This window comes from Heptranchias perlo, chromosome 28 (genome assembly GCF_035084215.1).
Source record: "Heptranchias perlo isolate sHepPer1 chromosome 28, sHepPer1.hap1, whole genome shotgun sequence".
In the NCBI taxonomy this organism is placed as follows: Eukaryota; Metazoa; Chordata; class Chondrichthyes; order Hexanchiformes; family Hexanchidae; genus Heptranchias; species Heptranchias perlo.
Window position 1 is genome coordinate 33615882 of NC_090352.1, and position 20368 is coordinate 33636249.

Consider the following 20368-nt stretch of genomic DNA (forward strand, 5'->3'; position numbering starts at 1 on the left):
GTGACTGATGGGATGCCTGAGAGCTGGATGATAGAGTTTCTGGTTTTTTTGGACAACAGCATGGTGTCAACTTACATAAGAGGACACCCAGCAATGGAGGCTCGAGAGTCACAGCGAGAAAAATCCGTTGATCTTTTTCTGTCGTTCTTTATTACCTGTTTTGGGGATACAGTGTTTGATTAGATTTTTTTATGATTCCTGACTTTGTGTTTCTGCTGTGGGTAAAATAAATCTTCCTCAAAGCTTCTTGGAATCAGTTCCTACAGAATCAAATAGTAAGAGCTGCTGAGATGATCCCGTCAATCCGTATATCGGGGAAAGATGAACCATGCTAAGCCCTTCACTAGCACATGGTGTATTTGTTCAGTGAATTACATCAGAAACTACAGCACAGAAACAGGCCATTCGGCCCAACTGGTCTATGCCGGCTTTTATGCTCCACACGAGACTCCTCCTTCCCTACTTCATCTAACCCCATCAGGACACCCTTCTATTCCTAGAATGTGTTCATCTAGCTTCTCTTTAAATGCACCAATGCTATTTGGCTCAACTACTCCTTGTGGTAGCGAGTTCCACATTTTAACCACTCTTTGGGTTAAGGTGTTTCCCCTGAATTCCCTATTGGATTTATTAGTGTCTATTTTATATTTATGACCTCTAGTTCTGGTCTCCCCCACAAGTGGAAACATTTCCTCTACGTCTACCCTATCGAACCCTTTCATTATCTTAAAGACCTCTATCGGGTCACCCCCTCAGCCTTCTCTTTTGGGTCACCTTGAGGGCTGGTATTTGAACAGGCCTCAGTAGGGCGAGCGAGAGGGTTTGCGGGGTGACCCTCAATGGGGTGCGCATGTGTGGACAGGATCAGGATCAGGCTCGGCTGTAAGCTTTCCACAGTCTGCCGGCGCTCAGAGAGGAGGTGGAGGGACTTAAAGAGCCTACGTTGCTGGCAAAGGACCCCTGCCCGCCGGCAGCGAGCATTGGAAATTTGGTAGGAAAACCACCCGAGTTCCCGATTTGGATGCTGCCGGGTAAGTCTCATAAAATGATCCCCCTCGGTGTCCCCACTACAACAACTTCTTGGATTTATGTAGCGTCTTTAACGTCCCAGGGCGCTTCACAGGAGCGATTATCAAACAAAATTTGACACCGAGCCACATAAGGAGATATTAGGACGGGTGACCAAAAGCTTGGTCAAAGTGGTAGGTTTGACGGAGCGTCTTAAAGGAGGAGGGGGAGGTAGAGACGGGCAATGTTACGGAGGTGGAAGTAGGCGGTCTTAGTGATGGAGAGGATTATAGGGTTAGAAGCTCAGCTCGGGGTCAAATAGGATGCCAATAGTCTGGTTCAGCATTAGACAGTGGCCAGGGAGGGGGGATGGACTTGGTGGCTAGGGAGCGGAGTTTGTGGCTTAAGCACGAAGATTGGCTTCCCGGTTGAAGCAAAGGAGAGGGACCGTTTCCACGTGGAACCAGAGCTCTGCCCCTTCAGGAAAAGGAGAGAGATGCCGGAGGGGAAAAGGAAAACAGAAAGTTCCTCCTGATTGTACCGTTTCAGGAGAATGGAGATGACCAATTAATTAAGAACAGCATTGTGTCTCTGCTAAAGAACGATAGATGGAGTCGAGAGAGCGATCTGGGAGTTGAGTGAGCTGTGTTCTGCCAGCTTTAAGTGCATGCTCAATGCAGGTGCTTTCGTTCAGCTCTGTTTCGAAGGGCACCTTTTCGACCGTGTCAGAGGATTAGGCTTACGTTTATCCGAAAGGGGGATTGCGGGTACTGCGTAACGCATTAAAAACCGCAGGTTAATTCACGGCGAGAGCATTCACTCGGCGTCGGGAGGGATTCAGGCAGATGGCTGAGGTTTGGAGCATTGCAGGCCGGGAAGGTAACTTGGTAAATAACGGGAGTGTCCGGCCAAACTCAGCTCCAGCTGTTGACAAAATATTTGGGTTGTCTTGGCCACGACAGGAGACCTTTTGATCGGGCAGGGGGAAGGGAGGATTGTGGAGCGTTGCGTGTGACGTTTCACACTGTTCGATGCTCGCAGTCACTTGGTTGCTGGTTGAGATTTGTGACCGTCGCTGAATATTCTGTCCCTCACATAGCTGGTGGAGATTTCTGTTGCTTTTTCTTTCTCCCCTCCTTTGTTCTTGGTTTCTTGAAGTGGGTGACTGACACTGGGGCACGGTTTATACAGGCACACACATCCCTCCTTTATCTTAACCAATATTCATTCTTGATGTCTTTGAGTCTGGACATTGAGGGCTGGATTCTTCCCCCTGATCCCACTTCAAACTGGATGGGATCGAGGTAGAGATTTATGGAAAATTTAGGCTTTGAGGCCTACAATCGCTACACGGCCTATCCCCCAACCCCAATGCTGGCCTTTCCTGCCTCACGTGCAAATGGTGACGGGGATGGGGGGGTGCGCTGGGCCCCTAGCGGATTTCCCTCTCGTCCACCCACTGCTTCCCGGGTCACCCTGGGGAAGGTAGGCCCCAGGAAGTGGCATTTTACAGCCCTCTTGGAGGGAGAGCTTCCCACCTTGCAGTCTGACCCTCTGTGTAGGCCTCAGTCTCTGCTGCCCCATCAGTCTCTGAGATGCTGCAGCACAGCCGGCATTTCCCCATGAGCCTCCCGGGGGGGGAGCCGGGGAGCGTTGTCCCGAGGTGAGGGTGGCAGGGAGCCTTGTCCCAGTGGGTGGTGGGGGGGGGGTGGGGGAACGGGGAACGTTTTCCTAGGGGAGGGGGGGCAGCGTTGTCCCAAGGTGGGAGCCGGGAACATTGTCCCTGGTCCATTCTTGCAGACGTTGTCCAGACAAAGAGAGAAAAAGTTGGGCTGAGGAGGGAAGGTGGGTTTAGGGAGAAGCTGTGCGCGACTGCTTTGATGCACTGAGGTGTGAGTGATGACTGGAAGCACCAACACAGCACAAAGCACTCAGCTCAGAGGCGCCACAGCGCAGTCTGCTCCTCTGTCTGGCGTCTACTGGACTCAGCAGAACTTCAGGGGATGTGGAGATGTGCAGTTCCTCGATGGTGCAGGTCAGCTCCCCATTCACAGGCTTGACTGGGTCCAATTGATAGGAGTTTTATTGAGGTCATGCAATTATTGCTGGGAAACATACAGTCATTAAAACATTTAGTCACATCTTTCATCAGCAGAGACGTGATGGCTTTGTGAGGCGGTGGGCTGGAAACAATGGCGTTTATGTGAGGATGGGGGAGCTTATGAGAACTGTTAACCCTTTACTGCACACTGCCTGCTCACTAAATATATCGGAGCTGGTAAGAGAGGCCAGTTCCTTTGTATACGGTCATAGAAAGAGGCGTTGAGGTACTAAGTAGTTCAGTCGATTGACACCTGGGTATGAATCCAACCCAGATTGACCGGATGAAGGTCCCCTGTCTTGTGTTTGATACATGAGTTCTGTGATAAATGAGTTTTGGCAGTCTCAACCCACTTTCTAAAGAGCAAGGGCCCACAGCACTAATTACATAGAATTACATGGAATTTACAGCACAGAAACAGGCCATTCAGCCCATCAAGTCTGTGCCGGTGTTTCTGCTCCACTCGAGCCTCCACTCACCCTACTTCATCAACATATCCATCTATTCCTTTCTCCCTCTTGTGTTTATCTAGCTTCCCCTTAAATGCATCTACCACTCCTTGTGGTAGCGAGTTCCACATTCTAACCACTCTCTGAGTAAAGAAGTTTCTCCTGAATTCCTTATTGAGTTTATTAGTGACTACTTTATATTTATGGGCCCTAGTTTTGGTCTCCCCACAAGTCTACTCTACGTCTACCCTATCAAACCCATAATTTCGTATTTGTAAAAACCTCTATCAGGTCACCTCTCCATTTTCTCTTTTCTAGAGACAAGAGCCCCAGCCTGTTCAGTCTTTGCTGAAAGTTGTACCCTCTCAGTTCTGGTATCATCCTTGTAAATCTTTTTTTTGCACCTTCTCCAGTGCTTCGATATTCTTTTTGTAATATGGAGACCAGAACTGTGCGCAGTTCTCCAAGTGCGGTCTAACCAAGATTCAATCTCACTCAGAAAAACTACAGGACAACTGGCGTGGGATACGGACAGTGTCACACTGGGGTTGAGGTACATTGTTTGGGCAGAGAGTTTAACTCTGCCTCTAACCATACTGTACCTGACCTGGGAGTGCTTGATGCTGACAGTGTCTCGGAGCTAACATCCCCTCACCTTGAAAAGCACAAAATTCACCAAGTATTTGTCAAAACTAAATAAATCATTAATAAAGCCCATTATTGGATGCCGAACAAGGGAGTGGTGACAGCTTCGAGGGAGCCCCCTGAGAAAGCAAGTTGGAGTAACAGTGCCTCGTTCTTTGAAGGTCTCGTCTTTGCATTCAGGCTCCCCCCCCCCCCCCCGGTTTAAATTTTGCGTTGCACAGTGTTGATGGAGGATTCGAAAGGAGACACTAATGATCTTTTATGGTACCAGAATAGCTTTGAAACATGCCTGTCTAGTTTTTGCATGTACCCCACCCCTTCAACCTCACAGAGCCGGGGAGAGGAGAAATCGCTGGAGACGGTGACCCTTCTCTTCCTGATACTTGATCTGCTGCGAGGTTCCAGCAAAGCAGTTTCTGGAAACCCGACTGCTCCGACAAGGCTTGTTCTCTGAAGAACTGCATTGTGGCTTTAGTTGGAATAAAACCTATCCACCTCAATCTAGTGTTTGCTGCTGCCTCCTTCCTATCTTCTTTCCAACACTGAGCAGCATTGTCTCTGTTCCTGGCCAGGCAGCAGAGAAAGTCAGTACTCCACTGATATATTCATGACAGAAAAATTGGAATATTTAGCTCATATTCGTTTTTTCACTGCAAGATTTCACCCAACCTGCTATAAAATTAAAAGTTTCTGCCTAACACTAAAAGTAGAATTAATTTTGGCCTTCCTGTGCCCGTTCTCTTTTGGAATACTTTTCTCCTTAATGGCCGTTTTTAAAATGTTTGTGCTCATTAAAGCGGTGGATGTAAATAGAATAAATTTTGTCCCAAGTGTTTGCATCGAGTGCTCCCAAGATCAGGCACATCACAGGCCACATGTCGAGTGAAGCCCCCCTCAGCACTGCCTTCTGTGGCTCAGTGGGTAGCACTCTCACCTCTGACCTCTGAGCCAGAAGGTTGTGAGTTTAAGTCCCACTCCAGGGACTGGAGCACAAAAATCTCGGCTGACGCTCCAGTGCAGTGCTGAGGGAGTGCTGCACTGCCGGAGATGCCGACTTTCGGAATTAACCTTAAACTGAGGGCCCCGTCCGCCCTCTCAAGGTTGACATAACGGGTCACATGGTGCTATTTGAAGAAGGGCAGGGGAGTTCTCTGTGCTGTCCTGGGACAATATTTATCCCTTAACCAACATTACCAAAACAGATTATCTGGTCATTTATCATATTGCTGTTTGTGGGACCTTTGTGTGCAAATTGGCTGCCGCAATTCCTCCACAACACTTCAAAAGTACTTTATTGGCCGCAATGAGCTTTGGGACGTCCTGAGGTTGTGAAAGGCGCTATATAAATGCAAGTTCTTTTTTTCTTTCTGTCACCACAAACTCAGAAGAGCACCACCTACTGCATGGCTGCGATGGTTTCTCCTTCAAGTCACCCTCTTAGCGTCTCTGGAGACCATTTTCCGTCTTCAGCTGTAAAACAGCTTGTTCTGCTTTAAGATCCCAAACGCTAACAGCTGCACACGGTTTCCCAGCACATAATTATTCGCTACTCCAGCTGCAAGCTCAGACGGCTCGAGGGAACGACACCACTGATAAGAGAGGAAAATTGGGGTGCAAATTTAAAGGGATGGGGACAATTAAAGGGGAGTGTCGCAAGGAGTCGGGCGGGGGGGGGTGGGGGAGGCTTTAAAAAGCTTCGGAGACCATTTAGAGGCACCTCAGCCCATCAGCGATCTTTGCCCAGGGTGAAGAGGTGCAGGATTATGAAGTGGGTGGCCAGGATGGAAGGTGCAGGCAGGAGCCTGCGGGCAGGCGAGGGGTGAAACCCAACACTTGGCCTTGTCTTTGAAGTCGGGGTGAGGCTGCATGGGATGCTTGCCCCATGGGTTTTCCTCTGTGCCAGTCCACAGCATCATCCCGAGGGGCCAGCAGGCCTGCAAGATAAAAAGAATCGGCCCCTCTGAGACAGATTGCTGATTTGTGCCACATCGTTCTGAGTTGTGTGCTGTGGAGTTACACCGTTTAGGAATCGGGTGGAGACAGTGCAAGCTCATTTCACATCAGACCTCTCGAGCTGGCAGTGAGAGGAGACGTTTACTTTGAAAACCAGTGACAGCTAGTTTAATGAAAGATTTCTTTATCAGCCCTCCTCTTTTGTTTCTGACTGCAATTCCCGAGATGCTGGCTTTCATTCTTTGTCTGTCTCTCTGTCTCTGTCTTTCTGTATCTCTCTCTCGCTGCTTGTCGCTGTTTGTCAATCTGCGTCTCCCATCTCTGAATGTCCATTTCTTGCTTGACCATGCTTGCCTCTCTGCCTGCCTGTCGGTGTATCTTTATTCTCCCTCTGTCTGATCCCCGCTTGCCACTCCTGTGAGCATATCTGTCGTTGACGTTGTCTGCTGGGTGAATGAGCTGCCTTCTGACCAACATATTTTAACCCACTCCCTCCGTCTCTGCTTCCCATTCCTGTGATTCGACAGGGAGGTACTTTGCTGCGTGATTTTTGGAAGGGTGTTTTCTTTCTGTAAACGGCTCCGACAAAAGACTGTTGTCCATTTTGTAAAAGACCCGTCCTCCACAATTCAGTTTGGTTCAAATCTCTGGATCTGCCCAAGAAAATGGGATTAGATTATGTCGATTGTTAGTGTTGAGGAAAGGGGGAGAGAGAGTGTGTGCACCATTCGAGACTGGGGATTAGTGTGTCGTTGCCAAGGGCTCAGTGGCAGTGACTTAACATCCAGCTACCTTGGCTCTAGCATGAGATTTCGGGATTTTTCGGGAGTGGATTTTTAGAAGCCAGACTTGCAATCTTCGTACGCCTGTGTCCCAACAAACTACTCTGGGGGGCTATCTGTTCCTCCGTCTGTTAAAGTCAGTGAAGAGTAGAGAACAGGGAAAACTCGGCAAAAGAATAGCTCTCTTAGTCCGCCCTGGTTTTTGACAGCACGGTACCTCAGACAAGCTCTGGGAGATGCAGGGAGACACCTAGATGCGAGGGTTATGCAGACAGAGACAGACACTGTGTTGGGCTGCAGGTGCGCGCCTGGGATTAAGCACTTGGCAATCCATTATTACCGCGGTCAGTCAACAGTGAGATACAGCATTTTGAGATGAAATGGGATGCAGGTTGCAAACCATTGAAGTGAATAGAAATTGAGTTATTTCACACTGAGGCTCACAGAAAGAATTGGATTTTTCTTGCATTAAAAAGTATCCACTGTTAGTTTAAATAGGAGACCTGTAATAGGACCTTCCAGTTTAGCACATCACAAGCTCCAAACAATAGGTGAGATTTGTCATGTAATATGTCCCCCCGCCCCGATATTTGCCCTCCTTGGCCAAGGGTGCTGACTCATGCCGTGGAACCTTTCCGTGGGTGCCCGCTGCCCTCGAGTGCCTTGCCCAAGTCGCCGTACCTCATGTGCGGGTCCAGACCACGAGGGTGGGAACGTTATTCGACAAGTTTTCACCCAACAGCGACTTTCCGGCAGGGAATTACCGGATAGTGATCGGAAAGAAGCACTCCTGCTGATTCCCCCTCTCCCCTCCCTCCCCAGTTCAGAGGCACTGAGGCCATTTGGAACTCCTCTACTAACCCCCCCCCCCCACAGCCTGCCAACAGTTGAGATCCATTACATCAACCCAGACCGGGGATCAAAGCAGGGAGTGTCCTGACCGTACTCGGTCGCACACTTGACATTGTACTTGGCAACTGAACCGTCAGGGCAAATTCATTCATTCATTCATTCATTTATTGGTTCAACTGTGATCGGATTGAGGAAAGCGACAAAAAGCATTAACTGGCCAAAAGGAGACGAGTTGCAGCAGTGTGATAACTCCCAGATGGCACTGGGAGAACTCCCTGCCCATGCAAAGCTTTTCCCAGCAGTCTTTTCACCGGTAGCATCAATTCCCCCATTAAAAATAATTGGTTTTGGGCTCCCAGGAATTGCGAGCGTAATTCTAATCTCATTTACCAATCCTGGCAACGTGGCCCCATTTTACAGGATACACAGCGAGCTGATTGCACAGGCATTGCTTTGCCTGTGAGGGAACAATTAAAGTCACTTAATATCAGTTACTGTTACAGAGCTCTCATCCCTTCTCCTCCCCCTGACCCTAGTTTGATTACCTCCCTTTGAAATCAGTGTTTTGCCAGTGGCATTGAATGGCATCCCAGTTATAAAATGAAGCTCAAGCTGTGCTTACCAATGCATACAGACAGACGAGCGCTCTCTCTTCTGACTCTGGAAATAGTTGCCACCAGGCTGGTTAAGAGTTAGCGGGCCCCAGAGTCAAAGAGAACGTTGCGCGCGGGTCAGTATACTTTGAATGGCGTCAAATCGTTACCTACTGACATTACAGAGCACAAAAAGGAGCTAACGGAGGTGCAGCCTGCCTACCTATACTGCTCGGGGAGAGCGAAACTGCATTTTAACCCATCGAGCGATTATAGAGCAGTTTCACTCACTGAGGGGCAATGGGTAAAACCTGCCCCCGTTGGCATGAAATTGACCATCTGCCGGGGCAGTGGGAGTTGGCTGGGTAATGAACGTAATCGTGGTAGAGGTGCCAGACAGAGGATGCCAGGTGAAGACTGTACCCAATCCCAGTTAGAGGCTCCCAATGTCCATCTTATTGGAGTTCCATCTTGGTCAAAAGTCCATCTTGATTTAACCCTTTGAGGATTGTGCTAGCAATTTGGCAATTTTAAAAACTTCTTTTTTAAAAAAAAAAGTGTGATTGTTTTTGATGATTTTCTTGCCCTCCAACTCGTTGAGGGACATCAGTCCTGTGGATTGGCACACTTATTCCCTCCTTTGCCAGTTCAGGAACAGTATGGGTTAGGAAGAGCAGACATCTCCAGCTGCTGTGTCCCAGGCTGATTTGGTTGGGAGACAGATGTGGACACATGGCTACCCAGATGACCGGTGCATCACAGCTCTGTGACAGAGCCGGCTAAAAGGCGGACCTCCTGCCAAAACTGGTTTACCCGCCTGCCCGTGCGGTGGGAACCTTGTTGCTTCAAGTACAGCACAACCAAGCTCTGATTATTGGATCATAAAATATGTGTGTCTAACCTGAGGTCCTTTTTGTCTTGCAGGTAGAAGATGCCATGCTAATGTTTGATAAGACAACTAACAGGCATAGAGGTAAGTGAGAGCATCGATCTTTGGTAAGACGAACCCAGAGCCACTCTTGCATTATAGCAGGGTTGGGGGAGAGCCCAGGACTGTGTAATCCAGTCTTACTCATATGTATGGGGAGAATGCCAATGCAGTGACCTCAAGTGTGAACCAATTTAATGTAGAGGACCATGGGTGCAATGGGTACCCTTTGCTTGGAGTCAGTATTCCGCACGTGTAGGCCTGAAACTTATTACACAGCTCAGACATTGCTGAAGAGATTTAGGCATTAGGATGGGTGGGTCAGCAGGGCAAAAGAGGTGGGTTGGAGATTGTGTCCTGAAAGAGGCACGGTATTAGCTTCAGTAGATTGGATGTCAACTGGAGAGGCTTGGCAGTCGCAGAATGACGTGGGTTCAAGTCCAGAGTGGACCTCGTATAAAGGCAATCTGGGGCGTTGAGAGAAAATTAAATCAGATGTTAGAGAAAAATATTATTCAAATATTCTGACATATTAAAACCATCGTAAGAATTGCGCTGTTAATTTTCAGACATCTGGAAGGCAGGTTTGGTGTTGCAGTATTGAAACTGGTGCCTGCCTCTGGGCCAGGATCCGCCACACGAGGCCAGGTGACTATTGTGCGATGTCCAGAGATTTGTTGGCAAAGGGTTCCGTCCTTTTTGATTGTTCTGTCTTATTTGCCCATTTAGTTAAGCATATGATTGGTCAAACTAACCATAAGAGCATAGCTAGGCCTATGGGCAGCATGTGCCTGCTACTGCATGTGCCCAGATGAGGTTATGCTAGAACTGTATAAAACACGAGTTGGACCACAGCTTGAGTACTATGTACAGTTCTAGTCCCCACATTACGGGAAAGATGCGATTGCACTAGAGAGGGTACAGAGGAGAATTACAAGGATGTTGCCAGGACTGGAGAATTTTAGCTGTGAGGAAAGATTGGATAGGCTGGGGTTGTTTTCCTTGGAAGAGAGGAGCCTGAGGGGTGATTTCATCGAGATGTACAAAATTATGAGGGGCCTAGATAGAGTGGATAGGGAGGACCTATTTCCCTTAGCAGAGTGATCAGTGACCAGGGGGTATGGATTTAGAGTGATTGGTAGAAGGATTAGAGGGGAGCTTAGGAGAAATTTTTTCACTGAGATTGGTGGGGGTCTGGAACTCACTGCCTGAAAGGGAGGTAGAGGCAGAAACCCTCAACTCATTTAAAAAGTACCTGGATGTCCACCTGAAGTGCGGTAACCTACAGGTGCTGGAAAGTGGCATGAGGCTGGGTGGCTCATTTTGGACTGGCGCAGACACAATGGGCCAAATGGCCTCCTTCTGTGCCGTAAATTTTCTATGATTCTACGAGGCCGCCAGGCTGCACTGTTTAGGGAAAGCTTGATTTTTTTTTATAGTCCAGTGATTCGTGAACCTGGACAATAGTCAGCCAAAGAAAGTCACACTTACACGGTGGGTTCATTAATCAAAGTGATTATTTAATGATTTAATAAGTTCACACAAGCATGAAGCAAATCATGCGATACATTCAACCTTACTCTACCCGTTATACACTTATGCGGTCGCAATGTGATTTTTTAATGATTTAAACAATTCACACAAGCAGCAAGCAAATCAAGTAACACATACAACCTTAAAAACCAAGGATTTCAGCATCAAGGCGGTTAGTGATCAGCTCTGTCATCGCCCTTGAAGTTTCATCTTTTGTTGTTGAACATCCTTCCTCCAGGCAAGCTTCGTTAGAGGCTTCACCGACTGCAGTAAAGAATCTGCCACCGTGTCCCATCTTTATATGATTTTTGCATGTTGGGGTGTGAGTGAAAGTTAAGAGAAGTCCCATTTTGGACCACTCACCCACGGTTGGCTGGGACCACTGAAATTGTGTGAAACCTGTTGTATCTTCTTTTCCGGGTGAACCCAGGTGCACTCATTTCTAACTGTCTCAGCGTTGTTTTTCCAAGTCAGTTGTTTTGAGAACCAAAGTTGTTTGGGGGCCTCTCGAAGCTTCTATGCATTGTTGCTGTTGTTCTTATCAGTTGTTATCGAAAACTGAATCTACCCAAAGTCTCTGCACGTTGCTACCTTTGCCGTTTAAACTTACAATCTCATCCAAATGTAATCGCCAAAGGGTTGTGAATTCACAATGTTCAAGAGATTTTAACCCCTGCCCTGCACACGGTGTCAGTGGGTTCAAAATACAACTAGATGTCTTTCTGAAGAGTCAAGAGATTGGGGGATGTGGTGAGTCGGTGGGGGCTGGGATCAATCTGAAAGGGATGGTCTTGTTGGGCCTAATGTCCTTTATCCTTGCTTTTAAAAGTTCTCTTCCCTTGTGTCTGTTCACTTGTGTAACATCTCGACCTAAACTGGATGTGAGCTGAGTTTGAGACTTTCAACCAGAGTAGTCACCATCCTTGAGGGTTTTTATTGATCAAAAGATGTGAGTGGACTCGGTCAGGATGTGACAGGGAAAGGCCAGAGTGTTTGATTGGCTCATCGAGACCCTCTGGTGAGGTCAGCAAGTCTCGGCTAGAAGCTTGGAGACTTTTTTTTAAAAATTTGGGGAAAGCTCTTAAGAACGGAGAAGATCATCAGATATCGAGGCATTGTTAGGTAAGGTTATCAAGGGAATATGGAGCAAAGCCGGGAAAATGGAGTTGAGGTGCAGATCAGCCATGATCTAAATGAATGTTAGAGCAGGCCCAAGGGGCTGAAAGGCCAACTCCTGTTCCTAATGTTATCATGCAGGCCGTGGCTGTTTGGAATCAGGACTCGGGACCAAGTGATGGCGTTGATAGTGAGAAGCCTTCACAATAGGCCACTTTAGCAGTGACTGGAAGTCCCTCCTGCTACTGCTGCCTTGTAGCTGGGGCGGTGAGAACGTAGCGTTTCGGTGCCTCCTCTGTAGGTGGGTCAGTGATTTATAAACCAGGACCCATGGCTCGGCCCAGCTCACCTCAACCTGAGGTACGTGTCCCGTTCCCCTCCCACCCCCACCCCCCCCCCCCCCCCCCCATCTCTAGGGGCTTCTGCAGGGAGAAATGAGTACTTCTTATATCTGCCTGGACTGTAGTTAAAAGGCTTGGCAACTTGGAATTCCTATTTTGAGGAAGGGACTTGTTCCTTTTTGAAGGTATTTTTTTTTATCTCCCGTCTCTTCATCTCTCTGAGCCACACGCTACCTGTGGATGAGGTTGGCCAATTCACTGGCACCGGGATACTGACCTAGGGACCGATCACACCACCCTCCCTCCGCTTCAAAATTTGGTCCCCTCTTCAATGCCTCACAACAGCAGCCTGGGTGAAACCTGGAACTTACTGTGTGGGGGAATCATATTGGCATATAAATAAACAGCTTGAGGCATTGAAAAAACACCTGGGACTCGAGAGGAAAGTGAGAAAAGCAGAATTCCTCAGAGAGCTTTACCTCACTTAACCCCTGATAAAAGGCCAAGAAATTTGGAATCCATTAAACACTCTGCCTTGCTGAGGCCTCGAGGAAAGCTTTTAGTTTGTGAGAGAACAAGCCAGCTGTTGCCAATTAACCCCCCCCCCACCACCATTTTCCCCCTAGAAATTCGCAGTTCTGAATCTTCCCCTGCCCCCAACCAGGAGGAGGGGACATCCTGTAAATAGCTCCATGAAGCATTGACAGGCCCAACCCTTCTCAGAACATCCAGTTGAGCCCCTTAAATCTCCCCATTGCCCCCACCCCCCACCGGGATGCCTAGCTTTCTGGTGATGCTCCTTCAATCAGCCTGCACGAGAACTGAAAAAAATTAATCCAGGGAGTTTGAGTAATGGGTACCCGAAGGACATACACCCCCAGAGCCCCTCACCGGAAACCTGTAACCTGCGGACTCGAAACCCGTAACCTGCGGACTCGAAACCCGTAACCTGCGGACTCGAAACCCGTAACCTGCGGACTTGAAACCCGTAACCTCCGGACTCGAAACCCGTAACCTGCGGACTCAATCCGTAACCTCCGGACTCGAAACCCGTAACCTGCGGACTCAATCCGTAACCTCCGGACTCGAAACCCGTAACCTGCGGACTCGAAACCCGTAACCTGCGGACTCAATCCGTAACCTCCGGACTCAATCCGTAACCTGCGGACTCAATCCGTAACCTCCGGACTCAATCCGTAACCTGCGGACTCGAAACCCGTAACCTGCGGACTCGAAACCCGTAACCTGCGGACTCGAAACCCGTAACCTGCGGACTAGGTGCCCATGATCACCTGACCAGACACCCATGACCGATTGACCAGTAACCTGTGAGCACACAATTTGAAATCTGTGACCACCTGATATCCGGGCTGGGAGCGAAGCGTTTGAGCCCACCGCGCGCGGGCTGTGTGTGGAGAGAACATGTGAGCTGCACAACCCCGGGATAAAATACCAGTGGTTGCAGGCCTGTCACTGGGGCTGGGAACGAATAGAGGTATTGGATTAAAAGTATCGCACAAGAATTATATTAGCCCAACGTTAAGTGGGTATTTTTCTTTCCTGGACTGTGTTAGTTCCAATACGTTAAATAATCCCGGTTACGACATTGTGTCATATGGCAACAGTGAAGGCGCTTAAAGCCCACCTCCCCTGCTCTCTCTTAACTACTCCACCCACTGGAATGGCTTGACGAGACCCAGCCTCCCCTTCTCACAGTTGGAGGACCAGAGGAAGCCTCTTAAGAGCTCTCGGTGCAGAAAACCATGGTTACAGGACGAGTTCCATATTGACACCGTCATGAGTCAACACTATTTATACCTTTGCCCTAATAGTTTATAATGTATTCTCTCCCTTTTATTGGTTGCCGTTTAATGAAACAAAAAGTACTGCGAATTATCCTCACAGAGGAACGCATTGGAGCTGAGCTACTTAAAATGTAGGAATCAAGTGGCTGTAATTTGGAGCTAATATCTGTTTAGTCACCAGGGCTAACTGAAGGGGTTTGACTGGGAGGTATGTGAGGCTGACTAACATTAAAAAAAACCCCAGCAAAGCTTGCTAATGGTGTCAGGGTCGAGGATTGTGCAGGCAGTGCATGATGGATCTCTCTTAAGTCTATATTAATTAGGTTAAAAGGGAATAAGCTACTGCCCGCAAAAAAAATGTCACAGCCCATATTCCTAATGTTTAAAAATGAGAAACAGAAGGGCTGCATTGTTCGATTGTAATCTGTTTAGTTAAATAAGTTGCTTCAAATACAAATGGCCTGGTAATTGCAGGTGATTGAATGATACGAGCTAAACTGGAATAAGAAAGATGGAACTTGCATTTATATAGCGCCTTTCACGACCTCAGGACGTCCCAAAGCGCTTTACAGCCAATGGAATACTTTTTGAAGTGTAGTCACTGTTGTAATGTAGGAAATGCGGCAGCCAATTTGCACACAGCAAGATCCCACAAACAGCAATGTGATACTGACCAGGTAATCTGTTCTAGTGATTGTTGGTTGAGGGATAAATATTGGCCCAGGACACGAGGGAGAATTCTTCAGCTGTTTTTCGAATAGTGCCGTGTGATCTTTTATATCCACCTGAGAGGGCAGACGGGGCCTCAGATTAACGTCTCAACCGAAAGACGGCTCAAAGATGGGGATTTTTTTACGGGTTAGTGTGGGTTGATAATAAGGATATTTGCTTGTTCAAGAGTTTCAAATGGATTAATGACTAGTTTAATCAGTGGGTTGACCTGCAGCTGAACAAGTGGAACATTATTGGTGTAATTAGGGGATGTACGGATGGATTCTGGGCTAATTGGTCGGTGGGCGGTCATGTGAACAAGCATTGAGAAGGGCGTTCTTGGTGGCTAGAGGCCACCATTTTGACGTATCCTTTCCTGAAAGCTGGCTTTTGAGAGAGGGACAATGATCTTCCAGGTTAGAGGAGGACTTGAAATAATCAGAGGGGCAACCATCTGGAAAGAGTTGTTGGCAGGAGGAATATCGGGGCAGTTCCAGGATTTGAAGATGGGGGAGAGGGGACATAACCCATTAAAAAAAAATTGGGGAGTGGGGGGTGGGGGGTGGAGGCAGGCATTTATTTCTTTCCGTCACTGTACATATGGGGTGGAAAATCAGGTTTACTCAGAAAATGGCCCAACTTGTTCTGACACATAACCAGACAGTACTGTCTAGGTCAGGTACCTGCGGGAGGGGGCAGCCATTCAATTCAAATACAAGCATCCTGTGGGCTGTTTGTATATGTTGGACGTAGCCAGCAATCACCATCATAAGAGCAGCATGGAAATCTGAGTCCACAGTTGATGGAGCTGCTCTGTGTGAGCTACCTAGTGGAGCTGCCTAATAACCGTGGGACACAAGAGCAGAAGTTCTACACGTGGTGTTGTGTGATCAGTGAGTGTCGGATGTGTGCACTCACACTACAGCTGTAGCATGGGTGTGAAATACTTCCACCGAGTTATAGTGTAAATTCAGAGTCGGGGCCAGACTTGATGCCCAAGTGAGACTGCCTGAGGAAGGAACATAGGAACAGGTTTAGTCAATTCAGCCCCTCGAGCCATTGAATTAGATCCTGGCTGATCTGCACCTCAACTCCATTTACTGCCTTTGCTTCATATCCTTTGATTCGCTTACCGAACAAAAACTTATCAACCTCAGTCTTGAAAGCTTCAATTGACCCCCAGCATCCACAGCCTTTTGGGGGAGAGAATTCCAGATTTCCACTACCCTTTGTGTGAAGATGTGCTTCCTGATTTCACTCATGAAAAGCCTAGACTCACTCCCTTTTGTTTGGGCTTCAGTTCAGGCCTTAGCACAGATTTGCGCTGCTCAGGTGTAGTGTTGGTGCAAAGCTGAAACTGCCCCAAAGTGCTTCACATCCAATGAAGTACTTTTGAAGTGTTGTCATTGTTGGAATATAGACAATCATGGCGAACAGCAAGGTCCCACACACTGCAATGAAATAAATTACCAGATAATCTGATTTAGTGATGTTGCTTGAGTGATAAATATTGGCCAGGACACTGGGGCGAACTCCTGTTCTTCTTTGAATAGTTTTTATTATTCGTTCATGGGATGTGGGCGTCGCTGACGAGGCCAGCATTTATTGCCCATCCCTAATTGCCCTTGAGAAGGTGGTGGTGAGCCGCCTTCTTGAACTGCTGCAGTCCGTGTGGTGAAGGTTCTCCCACAGTGCTGTTTGGTAGAGTTGTTCCAGGATTTTGACCCAGCGACGATGAAGGAACGGCGATATATTTCCAAGTCTGGATGGTGTGTGACTTGGAGGGGAATGTGCAGGTGGTGTTGTTCCCATGTGCCTGCTGCCCTTGTCCTTCTAGGTGGTGGAGGTCGTGGGTTTGGGAGGTGCTGTCGAAGAAGCCTTGGCAAGTGTCATGGGATCATCTATGTCCAACTGAGAGGGTAGACAGGGCTTTGGTGCAACAGCCCATCTGAAAGACGGCACCTCTGACAGTGCAGCACTCCCTCAGTACTGTACTGGAGCGTCAGCCTGGATTATGAGCTCAAGTTTTTGGAGTGGGACTTGAACCCACGACCTTCTGACTCAGAGGCGAGAGTGATACCACTGAGCCACAGCCGAAAAATCTCCATTGCCATTAACTTCTGTATGGGGGTGTACTTTAATACACGTGGAATTCCTTTGTCAGGAGCCCCCACCCCCACTCTGATTTACGATCTTCCCTCCTCCCCAGTACAGATCTGGACTCAGCCGAAGCTTCTATGAAACCCAGTTGCAGATGAGGAAAGTCGATCTGCCGTGTCCTACACTGTAACAGGCAGCGTCAGTGTAATTGCAGTTGGCAGCGTTTCCTAGATCTGCCAGCCTGGTGGTGCCAAGGGGAGAATGTTGGACTCCCATTCAGAGCATTCAGCCACCCCCTGTATAACGTAACACAGCCGTCGATACTGTAACTAGCAGATCCCCCGTGTTTGCTCTTGCTGAGTTTGGAGATGCCCTGTTTTAGAACAATAGGGACGTTATCAACATGGGGAAAGTGTTACAGGAAACGAGAGTGACACTTACTGGAAGTGAGCACTGTATGCAAGACTTTTAACGTATCAGGAGCACAGGAATTGCTGGATGAAAAAAGAACAAGTTCCATAAGAACGTAAGAAATAGGAGCAGGAGTAGGCCATACAGCCCCTCGAGCCTGCTCCACCATTCAATAAGACCGTGGCTGATCTTCGACCTCAACTCCACTTTTTCCGCCAGATTCCCACATCCCTTGATTCCCTTAGTGTCCAAAAATCTGTCGATCTCGGTCTTGAATATGCTCAAGGACTGAGCATCCACAGCCCTCTGGGGTAGAGAATTCCAAAGATTCACAACCCTCTGTGTGAAGAGATTCTTGCTCATCTCAGTCCTAAATCGCGGTGTTACATTTACAACCTTCCAATCCACTGGGACCGTTCTATCAAAAAAAAACCTTCTGCCATCCTGGTAGTCGCATGATACAATGATAATGGAGTTGTTGACTAATCATGGCAATCAATCTCTCTCAACAATTGATTGAGATTTGATTGCTATGATTAGACAACAACTCCATTGCTAGCAGATTTCCGGTGGCATTGCTCGTAGTGAGTCAGAAGATATGCTAAAATGTGACATCTGAATTGTGACAGGGAGTAAGTGTGACATTGTATGCCAGATTTTTAAAATATTAATTTGCTGCATTTGCTTCTAAAATGGATCTGCATTCAGTCACCAACAGAAACAGCATGTTACAAATGAGGGCTGACAATTCAGATGATTGAAATGTAGATTAGAGATTGTTTTGCATTTAAACAATATCGTTTATTTTTAGAACATGTTTGACAGCACAGAAGCGGCACAGGCTGAAATAATTTTACAAAGGAAAACCTCACTTTAAACACAGCAGCAAGCTATAATCAGCATGCTATTATTAAATATAGTCACCTTGCAAGTTTGCACTCCTAATGCAAAGCTTTGTGCAGTAGGGAGCAGAGGATATATATTGGCAGTTTGACATGGAGGTTAGTGCATCCTGTATGAAATTATGTCTATTGAATTATTGGATGGAAAATCTAGTGTAGGGGTTATCCCACTCACCGACTAGAACCCCTGGCACAGGGGAGACCAGTGTAAGGAGCTAGGAATCAACGGAAGCTGAGATTTAAAAAAAATGACCAATACCCTCTCCCCCACCCCAAACATTTCCAACACTAGAATCAACACCAGAATGTGGCCTGAATGGGTCAGCTGATTTCCCCCCCCCCCCCCCCCCCCACCGCGTCAACCCTGCAGGAAAGGTGTGGAAACAGTAGGGACGGCTTAAATTTCAAGGGTTTCAATGAGGAAACCCTTGATGTTTCACGAATAAATCCAATAGGGAATTCAGGTGAAACTTCCTTTACCCAGAGAGTGGTGAGAATGTGGGACTCGCTACCCCAAGGAGTGGCTGAGGCGAACAGCAGAGATGCATTTAAGGGGAAGTTAGATAAACACAGGAGGGAGGAAGGAATAGAAGGAGATGCTGATAGGGTTAGATGAAGAGGGGTGGGAAGACGCTCGTGAGGAGCATAAACACCAGCATAGACCAGCTGGGCCGAATGGCCTGTTTCTGTGCTGTACATTCGATGTAATCCTATGTAAGAGTCTCAGATGTGAAAGGACAGGCCCACCTGTGATAGTGTCATCAGACGAAGGAGCTTCACATGCGGGAGGGCAAGAAGTACAATCAGTCCTACACTTAACAGTCCGCCTGTCTGCCTATCATGTCCACACATCGCAAGTTAAAAGCTAATACAGTGCAGTGGGAATTGTCCTCTATATTTGGGCCACTTTAGCATTCCAGCCTATGTTGAAATGGTAAGATTCTGGATCGCAGAGTCTGCCTCTGATTTCACCTCCGAGCTGGTGCTGGCTTCTCTGCTGGGGTTTGGGGTTTCTTTTCTGTGTTCTTCGCAGGGAGAGATGTCAGTATTGGGGAATGGAACTCGTCCCATTTCAGGCACCCCATGTGAGGTATAGCACCAGACTGATGCAGAGGTAAAGCTCCCCCGACTCTGCCCCACCACCAAAAGAGGGTCCCTTTGCTGCATCCCACGTGCCACTTTTTCCCTTTACCACACCAGCCATCCTGTGGTCTCTCTGAGTGAGATCGCCCATTATTGACTGGTTGTGCTGCAGGCCCCTGCTCACTAGGAACTGGATTGAGACTGGGCAAACTCATTCCACACAGGACCTATTCTTCACAGGAGACTTCCATCCTATCAGTCTAGGTTGGCTTTGTACCCAGATTCCACAGGTGACAGACTAGTATCCAACCACCTTGTTCCCTGTCCAGGGTTTCCTCTGAATTTATCTCACTCGGGACGGGAATCAGAGATTGCTGGTTTACATGCCTGGGCCCCAAGCTCAGCATTCACTGCTGACAGCTCTGAGACCCTGGACGAAACAGCCCCTTAAAATTACAAAAACAACTTGCATTTATATAGCGCCTTTAACATAGTAAAACGTCTCAAGGTGCTTCACAGGAGCAGTTATCAAACAAAATTTGACACCGAGCCACGTGAGATATTAGGACAGGTCAAAGAGGTAGGTTTTAAGGAGCGTCTTAAAGGAGGAGAGAGATGTAGAGAGGCAGAGACGTCTAGGGAGGGAGTTCCAGAGCTCAGGGCCTAGAAGGCTGAAGGCCAATTATGACCAATTCAGCCAGTCCTTTGGATGACGCGATCCACTGTGCTGTCGAATCACAACGTTTTATAGGGGCACACCACCTGGGAGTTCCGTGACGAAGGAGGCATACAACTCCAGCGCGCCTTGCCTGGTACACTCACGGACCACCTTCTCAATCCCGTGTCACGGTACGAAAGTGCCACCTAGCCCCTCTCCCTTGGGGCTGCTGTTTCTCATGGTGTTGTGGAGACGGGAAGATGTCTAACCTTGGTTAGACCACACTTGGAGTACTGTGGACGATTCTGGCCTCCGTATTATAAAAAGGATACGGAGGCACTGGAGGAGTTGCGAAAAAGATTTACAAGGATGGTACCAGAACTGAGAGGTGATAGCT

General features: G+C 48.0%; 1 protein-coding gene across 15 annotated transcripts in view; it reads left to right on the forward strand.

Annotated features, from left to right (window-relative positions):
* msi2b (musashi RNA-binding protein 2b) overlaps positions 1–20368 on the forward strand; it is a 474084-nt gene that overhangs the window by 242205 nt on the left and 211511 nt on the right. For all 15 annotated transcript variants that reach the window (XM_068008413.1, XM_068008425.1, XM_068008411.1 and 12 more), the window contains one exon: positions 9308–9356. In XM_068008413.1, coding sequence (XP_067864514.1) covers positions 9308–9356 — 49 coding nt within the window. The remainder of the gene's footprint in view (positions 1–9307; positions 9357–20368) is intronic.